The sequence below is a fragment of the Gobio gobio genome (assembly GCF_949357685.1).
Source record: "Gobio gobio genome assembly, chromosome: 20".
Taxonomy (NCBI): domain Eukaryota; kingdom Metazoa; phylum Chordata; class Actinopteri; order Cypriniformes; family Gobionidae; genus Gobio; species Gobio gobio.
The window spans coordinates 43,926,233-43,944,343 of record NC_137113.1 but is presented as its reverse complement, the minus strand read 5'-3'; the positions used below and the strand labels follow the sequence as shown (position 1 = coordinate 43,944,343).

Sequence of the window (18,111 nt, the reverse complement as noted above, 5' to 3'; positions counted from 1 at the left end):
GCACGTCACAATGACGCATAGAGGATTTTTCACCGATTTGTTATTGATGCCAGTCAGACATCAATGTCGAATATAGTCTAGTGACGCTTATACGTTTGTACATTTAAAACCTCTAAGGACTGTAGGAATGATTCTATTTGTCTATAAATGTGTCAAGAACAAAGTCAAAACGAGACAAATCCACGTTAATATCAATTTATTGTCATTTAAATTTTCGCATTTATTTTTCTTCCACGTGTTTTCTTCCTTCAAGCCATAAACGGCTTGTTTTCAATAATTAAAGTTTCAAGAAATGTCCTCTCAGAAAAACCTCCACTTTGACCCAACAACCTGTTTCACAGTCAACACATACATACACAGATGATAGACAGATAGAGTCTATCTCTACAATTCACTCCAGACTAACTAGGAGAGCCTCCTTTACCACCATACATGGATCCAGACTAGTTTGACCTGCTCGTGGACTTGCTTTTGCAATATTAGCTCTTAACATTCAACATTATAATGGGATCACTGTCCTAAGATCATGAAGTAACATCACAGCATATCTCACAAACAAGTCAGTCCATTCAATGGTACAATCTCATTGGCCCTCCAAACACTATATCTGACATCCTCGATACATTAGAAGTTCTGCATGCACTGTTTTACTTTAAACCAAGCATAAAGTAGTAGGTTATACAGAGAGAGAGATATCAGAGCTGGTGTTTCTCGCTTGATTTTGGAGTTCATCAAGTTCCACTTGTGTTCTTCTTGGATATCTCTGAATGCTTCTGTGAAAACACAGCCTTGGCGATGCACAGCTGAGAATCTGTTGAATGCCCTCTTCATTGTCAAACACACTTTGCAGTATCCCACACGTCTTCCAACATATGATGACTTACTCTGCCTGTCTCTGGAGAGTTTCAATAAATGCACCCTACCTCTCAACGTTCAAAATAATGCACAATGATTCAGTTCTTTCCAAAAGATCAGTGATTGTAACTCGTTGTAATTAAATCAAGTCTGTTTTTATTGTCTAGGATTCGAGTTAAAGGATGCTTACTCAAGTGAATAAGCCAGATCTTCCTTTAAATCTTTTTTTTTTTTTTGGTGTGTTTGTGTACAAAAGTGGCAATATTACCAGACCACAATCCCATTCAGCCAAAGCATACACTCAAAATGACTATTAATAATTATTAATACTTGTGTATTAATAACCATAACGCACACTAGACCCAATGAAGCACGTCCTTGCTTCTAAAAATTACAACCAGATGTTTTGAGAAATTTGAAAAATGTTGTCATGATGACAATGTATAGTCATAATTACTATAGAAAACTGTGGACACAATGCTTCAACACTTTAGATACTATATATTTATATATATATTTATATATACACAATAAAAGATCCAATTGGTGGGATAATTACTCAAAGTCTATGGCTGCGTCCGAAATCGCATATCGTCCAAGTAGTAGTTCTTCTTTCGCAAAAAAAGTATGCTCTATAGCACGGATGCTATCCGGAAGTACTACATTTGTCATGTGAGCTACCAGCGTGAGTTGCGTCCGTTCACAGCCATTCCCAAATCCTCTCCCGTGGCCTTATGGGATAGTAAAGTGCCCATTGTATGTGCACTCCAGAATCTCACCGGAAGTAGTACCGTTTTATGAATACTATGAATTCGGACATACTACTATGGTCACATTCAGTTTTACACCTAATATATATTAGGGAAGTATGCGATTTCGAATGCAGCCAATGATTTTTTAAAGGCAAGTGCGGTCACATTTACCGTTGAGGGGGGACATTTCACAGGTGAAAATAGTCATTTTAATAGGAATCTGCGTAAGAGTAAGGCGACAAAGTTCCACACGTCATGCTGACCAACAGAAAGCTGCTTAGTTTGAAAGTGACTTCTGTGGGAGTAGTGCCATTGACCAAAGACCCATTTTCATCCGTGAAATTTCCCTGAAGCTTCGCTTATGTGACTGCACCTTTGCATCTCAAATGTGACTGGATAACATATGAATACAAATGTATTTACTAGATTAATCTCATGCATTGGAGCAACTCCCAAAGACGTAAATGTATTCATAAAGTCTGACTGACATAGAACTTCATAAACATTCTGTGTTCATACTGTAGTGTGTGCATGTACGAATTCTCTCCATCACACTAAAGAAGTCGCGCAGAATCCCTTTAAGACGTCTTAAAGGCAGTGGTGATGTTCCAAGCCAGTTTCCCCGCTTTTTTTTTTTTTTACAAAAAAACGACAACGAGCAGGGAAAACTAAATCAATAGGACAAGTAAAATGTGCTCTCACTCGTATTGTAATGGCTTGGAGAAATTCAACAAAGCAAGCCCGACCTCCTTACTCGGTTCCCTTAAGAGTAGGAGAGGTGGGATCCGTTGGAGATGTGCGAGGTGACTGAGGTACTACGGCTGAGGACTCCGTCTCCACCGCCTGACCCTCCTGGGCCGCCAGATGCGGTTCTGCGCAGGGGCTGCGGGCTGTTTCTCAATGCCATCAGGCTGGGACCCCGCACCACCAGCCCTCCGCCTCCTCCTCCTCCTCCTCCACCTCCACCTCCTCCATAGCCTCCCTGAGAGGACGACGACTGGGCGGAGGAGGACGACAGTGAGATGGAAGGTGGTGCGGGAGGAGGAGGAGGGAGGAGAGCGAGGGACTGGGAGGAGGAGCGAGAAGGAAGGTGGTGGGAGAAGACGTGGGGATGCGCGAGGTCCCCCCTGCTCCCTCCGCCCCACTCCTTCTCTTTCTCCCGCTCCCTCTCTCTATCCCTCTCTCTCTCCCTGTACAGCTGTGGCGTGCTCTGGTGATGGTAGTGCTGGGGAAGGTGGTGGCGGTTGTGATGGGAGGACGAGGAGGAGGACGAAGATGATGACGAGGACCGGGAGGAGTGGTGCAAAGGCCCGTCTCGCGCTAATCCCAAGGCGTGGGAGGCCGACGACGATGAAGAGGATTCGGCCCGGCTGGGACCCCTGCGGGAGTGGGGATGCGGCGCCCCGCCATGACTCCAGTGGCCGGACGGACGGGGAGTCTGGCTGGACGGGTAACCCTGCTTGGGATGAGCCTCGGAGGGGATGCCCGTCAAAGCCAGGCTACTGAATCCCAACCGGAGGCTCTCAGAGTCGAAGGCCTCGATCTCGGACGCCTGACGCTCCAGGAGGGAACGGATACGCTCCGAGCGCTCGTTCTGCAGGGATAGCATCTCCTCCTCGATCTGGAGAAAGACATCCATAGATGTCAAAATTGCACTTTTAAGAGAGTGGTCCTCAACTGGCGGGTCATGACCAGGGGCTAGCCCAGGGATGGGCAAACTTGGCCCTGCAGAGTTTAGCTCAAACCTATAGCCTTCTAGTAATCCTGAAGACCTTGATTAGCATGTACAGTAGGGCTGCACGATATATAATTTTAGCATCATTATCACGATGCGCGCATCCGCGATAGTCACACTGCATCCGTATGGGCCAGCTGCACACGTGAATGCATGTGATTTGAGGATTAATTGCAAAGTTTAACCATCAGAGTAAAAGGTTATCATTTGCATGTGTTTTTAAGGTGAGTCAGGCATCAAGCGCAAGACGACTCACGCACTGTTTTCTGTGCGCACACACAGAGACAGCGCTTGAATGCCAAATTAAGTTCTTTCTTTTGAGTTTAAACAGAAACACACGCAAAATGAACTCAAAATGCCAATCTCAGAAAAAATCCTCGTAAACACAGTCGGTTATGTGTTGTAAACAATTGAGAAAGGAAACGGATGCGTGTCATGTATATTATATGTCCACACATTTGTCCTAAAGGGACAGCAGCCTAATGTACCCACAGCTGTTTGTATCATCAATGGTGATTTTAGCCAGGTGCACACTGTGCGATTTATAATTGTCCTTTACGATTATTCCTTGTCAGATTGTACGAACATGATCCCCGCTGTAAGCCAAGACACACTGTGGGATCTCAGTTGTCATTAATGTCAGACTGAACGATAGTCACGTTAAAAAACGGACGCATGCAAGAAAACTCTTTTCATATCATCAATCAATGACGCGTTTGGTCACAGTGAGCTGCATACAGGCGGGATTAAAATGGCGACTACAAAGAAATCTCTAGTGCTCATTTTGATCATGGTTTGTCTTGAAAAATTAAGATAATTTGACAGTCGTCGTAGGAGAAGTCCCACTGCAAGATTGTGCGCCAAATCTTCTGACACTGCCAGAATTTCTTATGAGGTAAAATTTGATCGCAGCGGACATTAATCGGCTGCCGGTGAACATGTCAAACTAACGATCAAAGACGTCAGATTTTAGCCATGGATAAGAGGAATCTTTTAGGATTTGCAAAATTTGTCTCTTACCGGCCAAATCGTGGCCAAAATCGCAGTGTGCACCCGGCTTTTGTAGCTTCAACAGAGATAAATTATTATTAATTATATTAGTTATATTTCCTTTATATGGTGAAGACTGTTATTTTACATTTGATTATTCAGTTTCTGTACAGAATACTGCTAGATTTTTCTATGCAGATTCACTCCCCTACAAAATAACCCCAATTATTCTAGAATGATTCTTTTGAAATAGAGCTATTAAAATCATCTGGTGAAATTGTTTTTATATCACATATAATCGCAGAAAAACAAAATATCGCAATGTACGTTTTTTCCAAAATCGCCCTAATGTACAGGTGTGCTGGATCAGGGTTGGAGCTAAACTCTGCAGGACAGTGGCCCTCCAGGACGGAGTTTGCCCATCCCTGGAGCATTTTTAATGGGGTACGAGCCCCACTGAAATACTTTTCCCAAGTAAAACATTACTGATAAATGATTGTCTGATGATGGAGATTAAAGTATACCCACCTGATAACCATTTTATATCATTGCACATCCCAAAAATGAAACAATAGAAAAGGACATTGTGTATTTTTGTACAATTTAGATACTGCTCAGTTGCGCAACCGGTTGAGAACCACTGCTTTAGCTTCCATTTGTCTGCCATGAATGAATGCACTCAGCCTTTACCCGTTGCTCCAGCAGGGCTCTGCGGATGGACACTCTCTGCTCCAGGTCTTTAACCTCCCTCTCGTGCTGGGTGTCAGTGTGCATCTTGATTTTACTCTGGTACGCATTGAGCAGCTCCAACTCCTGCTGCAGCTGCATCCTCAGCACCTGATACTCCGCTTCCTGCGTCTCATCCAATCGCAGCTGGAGTGAAACAGCACAAAACGGCAAAGGTTAATGAGGCAGGGATGACTCTATTGCTGGAGTGTGGCTGCTGGGATCAGATGTAGGGTGATATACCTTACCATGTACTGTTTTGAGAGTATGTCACTGAGGATGTAGGTTTGAGTGAGGGTTTTGGTGGACAGTGGGATGGGAATTGTGATTCATGTGCCCTTGCCTTACTCACAGCCTGTGTGGACAGCATGTCGTTGATCGAGTGGTCGTATTGCTCGGCCAGAATAGCCAGCTTACGAGTCTGCTCATCTTTGAGACGCTTCAGCACGGCCTTATGGTCCGACTTCGGTGTGTTCTCCAGCAAGTGGTTCCTCAGAGCTTTAAACTGGCGTGTTTGGATCTTACATGTGTCCTGGAACTGACGCTTAATCTGCAGCTCTTTGGACTACAGGAACAGGGAAGAGGGTTGTAACAAGGTTTGAACAGACAGATAAGAAACAGAGGAGGTGGAAAAGACAGAAGTGTCAGCACGAATGTGCTGTCATTGGACATAAAACGCTTTAAAACAATGTCATTTATTTTAATGTACTATCATATTGCGGGCAGTGTTGTAGTTGAGACCAGCTCATTTGAGTCCGAGTCGAGACCGAGTTCAGAGAGGGTTGAGTCCGAGTCGAGACCGAGTTCAGAGAGGGTTGAGTCCGAGTCGAGACCGAGTTCAGAGAGGGTTGAGTCTGAGTCGAGACCGAGTTCAGAGAGGGTTGAGTCTGAGTCGAGACCGAGTTCAGGGAGGGTTGAGTCTGAGTCGAGACCGAGTTCAGAGAGGGTTGAGTCCGAGTCGAGACCGAGTTCAGAGAGGGTTGAGTCTGAGTCGAGACCGAGTTCAGAGAGGGTTGAGTCCGAGTCGAGACCGAGTTCAGAGAGGGTTGAGTCTGAGTCGAGACCGAGTTCAGAGAGGGTTGAGTCTGAGTCGAGACCGAGTTCAGGAAGGGTTGAGTCTGATTCGAGAACGAGTTCAGGGAGGGTTGAGTCTGAGTCGAGACCGAGTTCAGAGAGGGTTGAGTCCGAGTCGAGACCGAGTTCAGAGAGGGTTGAGTCTGAGTCGAGACCGAGTTCAGAGAGGGTTGAGTCCGAGTCGAGACCGAGTTCAGGGAGGGTTGAGTCTGAGTCGAGACCGAGTTCAGAGAGGGTTGAGTCTGAGTCGAGACCGAGTTCAGAGAGGGTTGAGTCTGAGTCGAGACCGAGTTCAGAGAGGGTTGAGTCTGAGTCGAGACCGAGTTCAGAGAGGGTTGAGTCTGAGTCGAGACCGAGTTCAGAGAGGGTTGAGTCTGAGTCGAGACCGAGTTCAGAGAGGGTTGAGTCTGAGTCGAGACCGAGTTCAGAGAGGGTTGAGTCTGAGTCAAGGCCGAGTTCAGAGAGGGTTGAGTCTGAGTCAAGACCGAGTTCAGAGAGGGTTGAGTCCGAGTCAAGACTGAGTTCAGAGAGGGTTGAGTCCGAGTCGAGACCGAGTTCAGAGAGGGTTGAGTCCGAGTCAAGACCGAGTTCAGAGAGGGTCGAGTCCGAGACGAGACCGAGTTCAGAGAGGGTTGAGTCCGAGTCAAGACCGAGTTCAGAGAGGGTTGAGTCCGAGTCGAGACCGAGTTCAGAGAGGGTTGAGTCCGAGTCAAGACCGAGTTCAGAAAGGGTCGAGTCCGAGTCAAGACCGAGTTCAGAGAGGGTTGAGTCCGAGTCAAGACTGAGTTCAGGGAGGGTTGAGTCCGAGTCAAGAGCGAGTTCAGGGAGGGTTGAGTCCGAGTCAAGAGCGAGTTCAGGGAGGGTTGAGTCCGAGTCGAGACCGAGTTCAGGAAGGGTTGAGTCAGAGTAAAGACCGAGTTCAGAGGGTTGAGTCCGAGTCAAGACCGAGTTCAGAGAGGGTTGAGTCCGAATCAAGACCGAGTTCAGAGAGGGTTGAGTCCGAATCAAGACCGAGTTCAGAGAGGGTTGAGTCTGAGTCAAGACCGAGTTCAGAGAGGGTTGAGTCCGAGTCAAGACCGAGTTTAGAGAGGGTTGAGTTCGAGTCAAGACCGAGTTTAGAGAGGGTTGAGTTCGAGTAAAGAACGAGTTCAGAGAGGGTTGAGTCCGAGTCAAGGCAGAGTTCAGGGAGGGTTGAGTCTGAGTCTAGACCGAGTTCAGGGAGGGTTGAGTCCGAGTCTAGACCGAGTTCAGAGAGGGTTGAGTCCGAGTAAAGACCGAGTTCAGAGAGGGTTGAGTCCGAGTCAAGACCGAGTTCAGAGAGGGCTGAGTCCGAGTCAAGACCGAGTTCAGAGAGGGTTGAGTCCGAGTCAAGAGCGAGTTCAGAGAGGGTTGAGTCCGAGTCGAGAGCGAGTTCAGAGGGTTGAGTCCGAGTCGAGACCGAGTTCAGGAAGGGTTGAGTCAGAGTCAAGAGCGAGTTCAGGGAGGGTTGAGTCCGAGTCAAGAGCGAGTTCAGGGAGGGTTGAGTCCGAGTCGAGACCGAGTTCAGGAAGGGTTGAGTCCGAGTCGAGACCGAGTTCAGGAAGGGTTGAGTCCGAGTCGAGACCGAGTTCAGGAAGGGTTGAGTCAGAGTCAAGAGCGAGTTCAGGGAGGGTTGAGTCCGAGTCAAGAGCGAGTTCAGGGAGGGTTGAGTCCGAGTCAAGACCGAGTTCAGGAAGGGTTGAGTCCGAGTCAAGAGCGAGTTCAGGGAGGGTTGAGTCAGAGTCGAGACCGAGTTCAGGAAGGGTTGAGTCCGAGTCAAGACCGAGTTCAGAGAGGGTTGAGTCCAAGTCGAGAGCGAGTTCAGAGAGGGTTGAGTCCGAGTCGAGACCGAGTTCAGGAAGGGTTGAGTCAGAGTCAAGAGCGAGTTCAGAGAGGGTTGAGTCCGAGTCGAGAGCGAGTTCAGAGAGGGTTGAGTCCGAGTCGAGAGCGAGTTCAGAGAGGGTTGAGTCCGAGTCGAGACCGAATTCAGGAAGGGTTGAGTCTGAGTCTAGACAGAGTTCAGAGAGGGTTGAGTCCGAGTCAAGACCGAGTTCAGGGAGGGTTGAGTCCGAGTCGAGAGCGAGTTCAGAGAGGGTTGAGTCCGAGTCGAGAGCGAGTTCAGAGAGGGTTGAGTCCGAGTCGAGACCGAGTTCAGGAAGGGTTGAGTCAGAGTCAAGAGCGAGTTCAGAGAGGGTTGAGTCTGAGTCGAGAGCGAGTTCAGGGAGGGTTGAGTCCGAGTCAAGACCGAGTTCAGGAAGGGTTGAGTCCGAGTCAAGACCGAGTTCAGGGAGGGTTGAGTCAGAGTCGAGACCGAGTTCAGGAAGGGTTGAGTCCGAGTCAAGACCGAGTTCAGAGAGGGTTGAGTCCGAGTCGAGAGCGAGTTCAGAGAGGGTTGAGTCCGAGTCGAGACCGAGTTCAGGAAGGGTTGAGTCAGAGTCAAGAGCGAGTTCAGAGAGGGTTGAGTCCGAGTCGAGACCGAGTTCAGGAAGGGTTGAGTCCGAGTCAAGAGCGAGTTCAGGGAGGGTTGAGTCAGAGTCGAGACCGAGTTCAGGAAGGGTTGAGTCCGAGTCAAGAGCGAGTTCAGGGAGGGTTGAGTCAGAGTCGAGACCGAGTTCAGGAAGGGTTGAGTCCGAGTCAAGACCGAGTTCAGAGAGGGTTGAGTCCGAGTCGAGAGCGAGTTCAGAGAGGGTTGAGTCCGAGTCGAGACCGAGTTCAGGGAGGGTTGAGTCTGAGTCAAGAGCGAGTTCAGAGAGGGTTGAGTCCGAGTCGAGACCGAGTTCAGGGAGGGTTGAGTCCGAGTCGAGACCGAGTTCAGAGAGGGTTGAGTCCGAGTCAAGACCGAGTTCAGGGAGGGTTGAGTCCGAGTCAAGAGCGAGTTCAGAGAGGGTTGAGTCCGAGTCGAGAGCGAGTTCAGAGAGGGTTGAGTCCGAGTCGAGAGCGAGTTCAGAGAGGGTTGAGTCCGAGTCGAGACCGAATTCAGGAAGGGTTGAGTCTGAGTCTAGACAGAGTTCAGAGAGGGTTGAGTCCGAGTCAAGACCGAGTTCAGGGAGGGTTGAGTCTGAGTCAAGAGCGAGTTCAGAGAGGGTTGAGTCTGAGTCGAGACCGAGTTCAGGGAGGGTTGAGTCCGAGAACTTAATTAACTTTTTAGTTATGGAGGGCGTGCCCAAGAGTGACTGCAGAAAAATTGCTGTCTTTTTAATGCAAAAGTGTGAATGTGCCGGAGGGAGAGAGGGCTGGCGGCCTTCCGTTAGTTATTTTTGGGGGGAGATGTTCAGTGTTGAGACTGTCATCAGTCATCATATCTGTATTCATTTTATTATTTAATTAAACAAGATTTGGTTTTCCCTGTGACACTTTTGTCCAACTTTGTAAACAATAAATATAACAATAATGTGTGAAAATAACACAGTTGAGAAATAAATGTAGCAATGTGACTTTCTGGAAAGCGGGATCACTACAGGTTGATGGCAGGTGGACACAGCATAAAATAGAAGCGAGAGCGGGCGGGTCACGAGTGTGGGAGAGAACCTGGCAGGAGTCTTTCCGCTGTCTCAAGTCATGCACAGTTGCACACCCCAAAAAAAAAAAATCACCAATAATTGGACGTGTCAATCAAACATCAATTTAAAGAAATATTAACATACAGTAAAAAACATGAAATATTTTGAATGGGACTCAAGTAGACTCGGGAATAAGTCCTAATATGTTCGAGTACGAGTCAATACCAAGTCCAAATGCACATGAGTCCATGACAAGACCATTAAAGTATGGTCTCGAGAACGAGTCCAAGTCTCGAGTACTACAACACTGATCGCGGGACACATGAAACGGCACAAATAATTTTCTCTAGACTACACAATATTTGGTGTCTTTATGTGAGAAACCAATTAAAAATATTCCTTTATTTATTCATTTTTACCTAAAACAGTTCATTTTATATATATATTTATTTATTTGAGTGTACTATTTAATAAACTAATACTGTCCTCAGTTAAACATCAGAGTATCAGAATTCATAAGAAACTTCATTATAAATTATAACTTATTTAAAAAGACATTAAAGCAGCAGCATCTCAGCTATATGAATGGAAAACATAAAACTGAGAAGATGATAAATAAGACTTAAAATAATGAAAAATATCAAATGAACCAAAGGACAAATGATTATAATAAAGAATTTATTTCAGAAACATATAACAGAAATCTGTTTTAAACGAAGTAAACATCCATTCATGCACAAACACACAAAATGAGGATGAAACGCACACACAATGGCCTTGAAACAGACGGTGCAATGCAACATAAAATAACACAAACATTCATCAAATAATAAAAGACAGAATTTGTGATTTGGTAAAAAAAAAAAAAAGGGAGCATAGCATATGTAAACAATAAGTAACAAGACAAATTTGACATTTTCAAAAAACGGAACAAATATGGCTGAAATGCATCCTTTTTTGCCAAGAAATATAATTTTCTTAAAATGTTTATATTGCATTACTCATGTCTCATTTCCAATGAAAATACACAAATGGTCCCTTTGATAATGTTAAGCTTTCTATGAAAACCTTTTAGTTTTTGTTGAGCTTTATAGACCGTTTCAAATATAGATAATTTGTGAGCACAACTCTGATTTAATCTTTGGTTGTCAATTTGCGTTCTTCTTGTACATTAAGATGATTGTCAAAACGGCTTCTTATTATAGTCTTTGATATGCAGTAATAGAGTACTAATAATAAATATCAAATAACAGTGCCATGCAAACATTGAAAAACTAGGGCTAACCTATGAAAGTCTTGCATAAATGCTTCATCTACACAGGCTAGACCTCTCTTCGTAAGGATATGTCCAAAACATTTGTTTACATGGTAAATATTAAATCAGATCATTGCATCTGGCGCAATAACAATATATTTTCCTCCTAAACTCAGTATACATATTCTCAAATTCAATGGTCTACAAACACATTTCCTCACATACTGTTGTGTAAAATAGTTTTGGGTGCTAAACTACATCAAGTATATGAATTTCTATGTGCCAAAAAAGCACATCAACCACCCACATCTTTAGTAATACAACAGGAAAACAGCAGGTTCCTGTTTTGATATTTTCCTCTAAATAAAATGGCATATCTCATACACTGAATCTATAATAGATCACACACATTGGAGAGTGAATATTTTACTTGAAGTTAAGAGATATGTTTAACATTCAATAAAGTTCACTGCTATAGTGGCAGAAGTGAACTAACAGCATTTAGGATTGCTCATCCGTCTGATGGTGGAAAAACCCCAGATTATGTGGCATTTGATAGCCATTCATGAGGTCCTGCCTCTAAAGCTTCCAGTGAGAGGACTTTATAAAAATATTTTTAGCTGCTTTTAGTTCTTCTGAAGCTTTTGAAATGATACAAAACACTGATTTTGCAACAATATGCAGTCTAGTTTTCAATGTTTTACTATTTCAATACAAAACGTTTTATAGACCCAGGACTTCTTTTGAAAAGTAGGAAAAAAATCATTGGGGCTTTATCTGATAAACTTATATTGCACTTTTGGAAGAATAAGCTTGTAGTGTTGCGTTTTTTGGGAGATCTATAGTGTAAAGCACGGTTTTATAATCCACTTTCACAGTAGACACAGTAAATTAATTTAGCATTTAACATGCATGGCTTAATTGAAAGGCCTATGGTCATTTTCACAAAGAGCCATTTTGGTTTCACAACATAATAAAATTTCAATGTTGAAATTAAGACCTCCCTTCAAAACAAAGTAAAAACTAAAATCAAGATTGCACAAACATGGCTTCATCAATCACCATAATAACACGTATAGCTCTTGCTATTTGAGAATAAAATAACTCAAAAGAAAAAAACTAAAAAGAAACTTTTACAAAAAGCACAATAATCGACTAAAGCTGTCCATTCACTGGCGACTGACTGTGAATGAGTTGAAATAAAATAATGTTAATCTAAAATGGATAGTTCACCCGAGATAAAAACACTGTCATCATTTACTCACCCTCGTGTCGTTCCAAACCCATTGATATTTTTAACAGAACCGGAGAAGTTTCTCTCCCTCCATTGACGCCTGTAGAACCTTTTTGGAAGTTTTGGTTACCTGGACTTTCAAATGAGACACCGAAACCACTTAGGTTTCATTAAAATATCTTAATTTGTGTTCACAAGGATGAGTAAATTACAGAATTTAAACTTTTGGGTGAACTATCCCTTTAACCGAGTCCTTCCCTGTAAAAATCAGGCACAAAAAGGAGTGCATGGGAGCAAATAAATCAGCCATAAGATCAGAAAGAAAAATCAACGATGGATGAATGGCATGTGCATGCTCACATACCTCCCTTCTTCCATCTCTATCTCCAAGGCACTATCTTTCCTTTCAAACTCCTCCCTGAGGCGGTTCTCCTCAACACGCTCTCCCACCTCCCCTCTTCCCTGTACAACCTCACTCTCTCCTCTCTTGTCCTCCTCTCCTTCTCTCGCCTCTCCCTCATCCTCCGCCTCTGTTCCCTCACGGCTCTAGGCAGAAGAATCGGCAGCTTGCTGGGTCTCTCCATTCGCAGCAACCCGAAGGCCTGCAGCCGTTTCAGGTAACTCTGCGGCAGTTCCTTTAGTACGCGCTTGGCTAAGCGCAACACCACGGAGTTAGCCAGGTCTGTCAGAGTGCCGAGAGGTCGCCGGACAAACCGCCGTCCCAAAAGCAGGAACCGTGCGAACAGAACGGAGTGTTTGCTTTTGGCCGGATACTGTGCACGAAGGCCATTTAAAGGCACTGGGATTCGGGACTGCCGCCCACCCCAGTTGCGTCCGGCTTTAGGGAACATGTCGTAGAGGCTGCGCTCAGTCAGGCCACCCAGAAGAGACTGGCACACAGTGAAAAGCGGCTTTGGCAGTCGGAAAAGAACTCGCATCCAGAGGCGACTGAGTTTGCGCGGGGTGTTTTGGAGGAAGACCCTGGCCGGGCGGACGACCAGGACCACCACAAGGTAAAGCGTGAGGAAAAGTGAAGGCGAGCTGAGAAAGGACGCAGAGATCAAGGCTACGGGGACGTAATAAAGTCCTAAACTTAAAGACAAGCCCAGACTGAACAGGCCCGAGCCCCAATATGTTAGGGAAAGGTATGTGGAAAATGAGAGCGAGCAGCAGGAACGCAGGAATAGGTAGGAAAAGAAGAGCGCCAGGAAGGCAAGCTCACCAGAGAGAAGGATGGAAGCGAGCGAAGGAAGGGGAGGCGAGCGGCGTAATGAAAGCAGGAAGACGGAAAGGAAAAGAAGGGTGAAGACGGATGGCTGCATGGCGGCCGAGAGCGAAAGAACGAGGCAGATTGCGTGAGAAAAGAGCGAGGGAAGGGTAGGTTGGGAAGAGGGAGGTGTGTAGACGGGTGGAGGTTCCAGCTCTTCTAACGTATCCGGAAAGTAGAACTCGGAGAGTTCGTCTGCGTCACGCTCTAGTGGGCGGCGCTCAAAAGAAGGGGCGGGCATTAGCTCTGACGGACAGCCGTCAGCCACACCTCTATCCTCTTCCTCACACTCTGACTCGCTAGCATCATCCCACGGAAGCCCTTCTACTTCTCTGGGATCGGCGTCAATTTTGCCCTCAACGTATTGCTGTTCATCTAACGAGATTTCGGTTTGATCTTTTGCACTTTCGTAGGCATTGTCAGCTGATGTTGCAGCATCTTCCACTTTTCCTTCACTGTCTATTGTTTCACATTGGTCAGTCTCTTCAGTGTTATTTCCTTCAAGAAGTTTTATTTCCCTCTCATCTTGCTCAGCTGTGTCTTCAACAGCACCTACCGGCTGCCTCTCATCCCCATCTATCTTTTCCCCATCTCTCTTCTCTTCATCCTCTAGCTGTTCCTCTGGCTCCACCCCTTCACCCTCAAGCCCCTCCCTTTCAACATTATCCTCCCCTTGTGCATTCTCAGTGATGTCAGAGTCACTCACTCTCAGACTCTTGGGTTGCTGTCGGACTTCGACGGCGTGCTTTTGCCGAAGCTCTTGTTCACGCCGTTTATTGTACTCCATCTGGTTGGTGAGCTCGGTCTGGTGCTGCGTCCGGATCAGGTCGGCCCGTGTGCGCTGCACCAGACCCAGCTGACGAAACTCCAGCTCCTGAGTCGACTCGTGATGGCGAAGCAACATGGCGCACTCTAGATCCTTCAAAGTCTGTTTCTTGTTCAGGTCCTACATTGAGACAAGCATATGGAAAGAAAGGATGCAGAGGATGGTGGTTAGAAAACCATCAGGCAACTGTGGTCATGCATAAATGAGTACAAGATTTTTTAATTAGTAGCTTTCATTGGAATGGTGTCTTTTAAGAGCTCCCTTTGGAAAGTGTTGGCAGTGTAGAAGACATTCATTTATAGCTGTGAGTAGGTGCATCTACATCAGATCGTGATCTGCCGTGTTAAACATTATCATTAACTAAAGCTAAACCCATAAAAACTATTTTCATTACTTGAAATAAAATAACCATTAACTAAAAGTATTTGTTCAAATATGTGAGGGCCATATGTGCAGTGTTTCCCAATCCTTTCCTAGACTCTTATCTTTTTGCGCTGTTGCTTTGGCAAAGTGTCTGTCAATCAAACTAAAATCATAATCACAATGTGCTTATCAAATAGCAAAAGGCGATTCAATTAAATTTAATTAAGTAATAGATTATATAAACTAAAGCGCAACAGCAGCCATGAACTCTTCTTACATCTCTTGATGTACTGAGTTTAACGTGCATTTGGAAATGCAACGTGCCAGTTACTCTATTTTCACATTCGCCAAAGTTTAAAAAAAAAGTTTAATGGATTAACTCTTGCAAGTGAAGAAATTCTCATCCTTCCCTCGGGTCATTTTGACCCGAAACTCAAAGTGTTCATCGGAGTGGTCCAAGACCATAGGACTTTTGTCGCACTTGAACCGCAAATACACAAAAAATTGACTGGACTCGAGAAGTTTTGTGGTTGAATACCAAAAAAGTAACAAACCCTTCCCTCACGGGTCAATTTGACCCCCATAGAAATGAATGGAATGTAAGGAATGCTTCAGTACACAGAAAAACTTGAAAATCCTCAACCTAAAAAGGCTAAAACTTCACCAAAAATTATTTTATAAACGTCTACATGTGTATCTATATATATGATGACATTTCATGACTCTTGCCACTAGATGGCCTTATAGCTCTATATAGAGCAAATGAGCTGTTCCGCTGGGTCCTAAAGTCAGTTTTTCTTCAGCATGCATTCAATATCTTACATTGGTGTCTTTGCCGACCTCTTGTGGGAAAATATATGTGTGTGTGTGTGTGTGTGTGTGTGTGTGTGTGTGTGTGTGTGTGTGTGTGTGTGTGTGTGTGTGTGTGTGTGTGTGTGTGTGTGTGTGTGTGTGTGTGTGTGTGTGTGTGTGTGTATATATATATATATATATGATGAAATATATACATATATATTTTCCCACAAGAGGTCGGCAAAGACACCAATGTAAGATATTAATATAACATATTTATAATTAAAATGGTTATGTATGAAATTGTAAGTTATTTTGAATTTAAGTTCAAAGAATGTGGAGAAATGTGCTTAAATTATTATGTACTGATAAAATCTAGTAATTTAAAAAGGTAAATGTGTGCAAAAATAACACACAAAAAAATTATGAAACGAAACAAACTTTCGGGCCCCCCAAAAAAAGAGGATAATTTCAGGGCTTCAGGTCCTTTTGAGCCACAAGGGAAGGATGGGGGTTTTACTGAAGCATTGTAATTTTACTACTGTGGTGTGTAATTTATTTACTTATCAAATATAACTTTTTTTTATTTTACAATGCAGTTGTATTACAATAGTAATACATTTCTTTCTTAGAGATGATTCATAATAATAAAAACAATCTGTTCACACTTAAGTGGTAGGTGCTCTTTCTTTTCATCTTAAAGTGCATCAGATTGATGTATTTAACTTTAAAAAAATATACAAAATCCATTGTGAAAACTGCATGTGACTGACTTAAGCAAATAGACCAGTTTGTCCTTTGTGAATAAGCTGTCATCTGAAACACAAGCTGTGTCTCAGAAGTCATGCACACTTTCTAACAACTAATTGTGCCGATAATCATGAATGACCAAATATTGGCAGATTATTTTGGCTACTTCTGTACCTCTCTGAGCAGGTCTTGCTCCATGTTGTGGCGAGATAGCAGCATCTTCCTCTTGTACTGGCGACACTGCAGCTCGTAATATTGCCTCTGTCTGCGTAGTAACCCCGCCTCTTCCTCTGCCTGGAGCTGCTGGAGACACTCCTTCTGCTGAACCAGCCACTCCTGCTTCTCTCGCTTTGGCGTGGACTGGTTCTCATTGAGCTCCTGCACACAAGGCGGAAATATTCAACACAACATCCGAGCAAATCTATCCATCTTATTCCTGACAAACCTACTGCATTTTGAATTATGGGTGGCACTTCCGGTTTGGGGAACTTCCATTCAAAAAGACTGAAACGAATCATTTCAAATCATAAGACTGCCCTACAAATAAAGCTCATCCGTCAGTTTTCCTTCATGTTTTATTTTGAGACATCATGGGAATAACGTAATGCTTGCCATTTTAACGTCACACTATAACAAGAATATCTATGGCAAGAGCTTTTTTCAGTTGCTGCATACTTTTCCCAAGCGGCAACCTCCCGCAGTTTCTCTTGAAGCCAATACGCAAGTGACTTAAACTGCAATTCATCGACTGGCCGCTAGGGACAGGTTTCAGAAGGAGCAGAATCTCATTGAGCCCCATATTAAAATGCCCAACTTTACAGCAGAAAAAAACATGTTTAGTCTGGTACAAATTGTGGTTTTGGTCTATACGGCTAATTTCGCCCTTCATGGCAACTGTGAGGGGGTGAATTTTTTTTATAACTCATTCGTTTACATTTTATAAAGCCTTAAAGATCTGCATAATTAAGGGCATCGCCATTTTGAGTGACAGGTGGATTGTCGTTTGTCTGCTGGTCATCGTGTTACTTCAGCTCCGCCCACGTCCCGCCTCTTCGCCCATTTTCTGTTATCCGGGAGTGACGCGCTGCCAAGATGGCAACGGCCCAGCTCGTCCCTACTTTACGCTTCAAAACTGCTCTTCAGAATCCTATGGGTGACGTCATGGCGTCCATATTTTTTTACAGTCTATGACTTTTCCTCATGATTATTTTCTTTTTTCCCTTTGCATTCCGCTATAATAGTATGAAAAAGGACAACATATACTGCACATTTGTGGTCTGTTCTCCCGATTTAATTTACGATACATCCCATTAATAATTCACTGGAATGCATGAAGAAGCTCTGGTTTTTCTCCTCAAACCCTCACGTCTTTTTCCAGGTTTGTTTCCACAGGTAAATACAATTTATTATTGGTCAAAATGACGGAATTCACTTTGAAATAGTATCATGCAATGCTGAAGTTAATGAACATTTTTGATTAAAGAGGGGGTATAATGCTAGTTTTACACTGTTAAAGACTTGGATTCCCATGCTAAACACATACAAAGTTTCAAAAAATAAGTTGGACGTTTGATAGAGTATTTCTGTGCCAAAAATACTCCTTCCGGTTTCTCAAGTTTCGGAAAGCTTTTTTCGAGTAAGGGTCTATGTGACGTCAACAAGGGCAGAATTTCCTTGTACGGGCACTTCTCCCGGAAGGGCGCGCGCACACAAGTCAACCAGAGCTAGAGAGCAAAAGCACACCCATCAACGCGCTTTGCTCAACTTTAGGAAAAAGTCGTCGGCTGCACTGCACAGGTCACAGGACTCCACGAAATCGATGTCACCAAAGAAGCGTGTTTTTGGCTGTCAGGGCAAGACAACCCTGTTTAGCTTCCCAAAGAACCCAGCGTTAAGGGGACAGTGGATGGAGTTTGTTTTTCCCAGAGCAGCAACGGAGTTGCGCAAGTGTTTTTGTTTGTTCCCTGCATTTCG

The 18,111-nt window shown here is 44.3% G+C and overlaps 1 protein-coding gene across 3 annotated transcripts in view; it reads right to left on the bottom strand.

Annotated features, from left to right (window-relative positions):
- Positions 1-2,370: 2,370 nt before the first annotated feature.
- The window catches only part of taok2b (TAO kinase 2b), a gene marked incomplete at its 3' end in the record, with an annotated part of 40,549 nt that continues 24,808 nt past the window's right edge, over positions 2,371-18,111 (bottom strand). For 2 of the 3 annotated variants that reach the window (XM_079801623.1, XM_079801624.1), the window contains 2 exons: positions 16,312-16,515; positions 10,319-14,352 (listed from right to left, as the gene is read on the bottom strand). In XM_079801623.1, coding sequence (XP_079657749.1) covers positions 12,520-14,352; positions 16,312-16,515 — 2,037 coding nt within the window. Of the gene's footprint in view, positions 3,229-5,022; positions 5,206-5,410; positions 5,624-10,318; positions 14,353-16,311; positions 16,516-18,111 lie in introns of those variants that run through there. The other variant, XM_079801625.1, reaches the window with a different exon arrangement.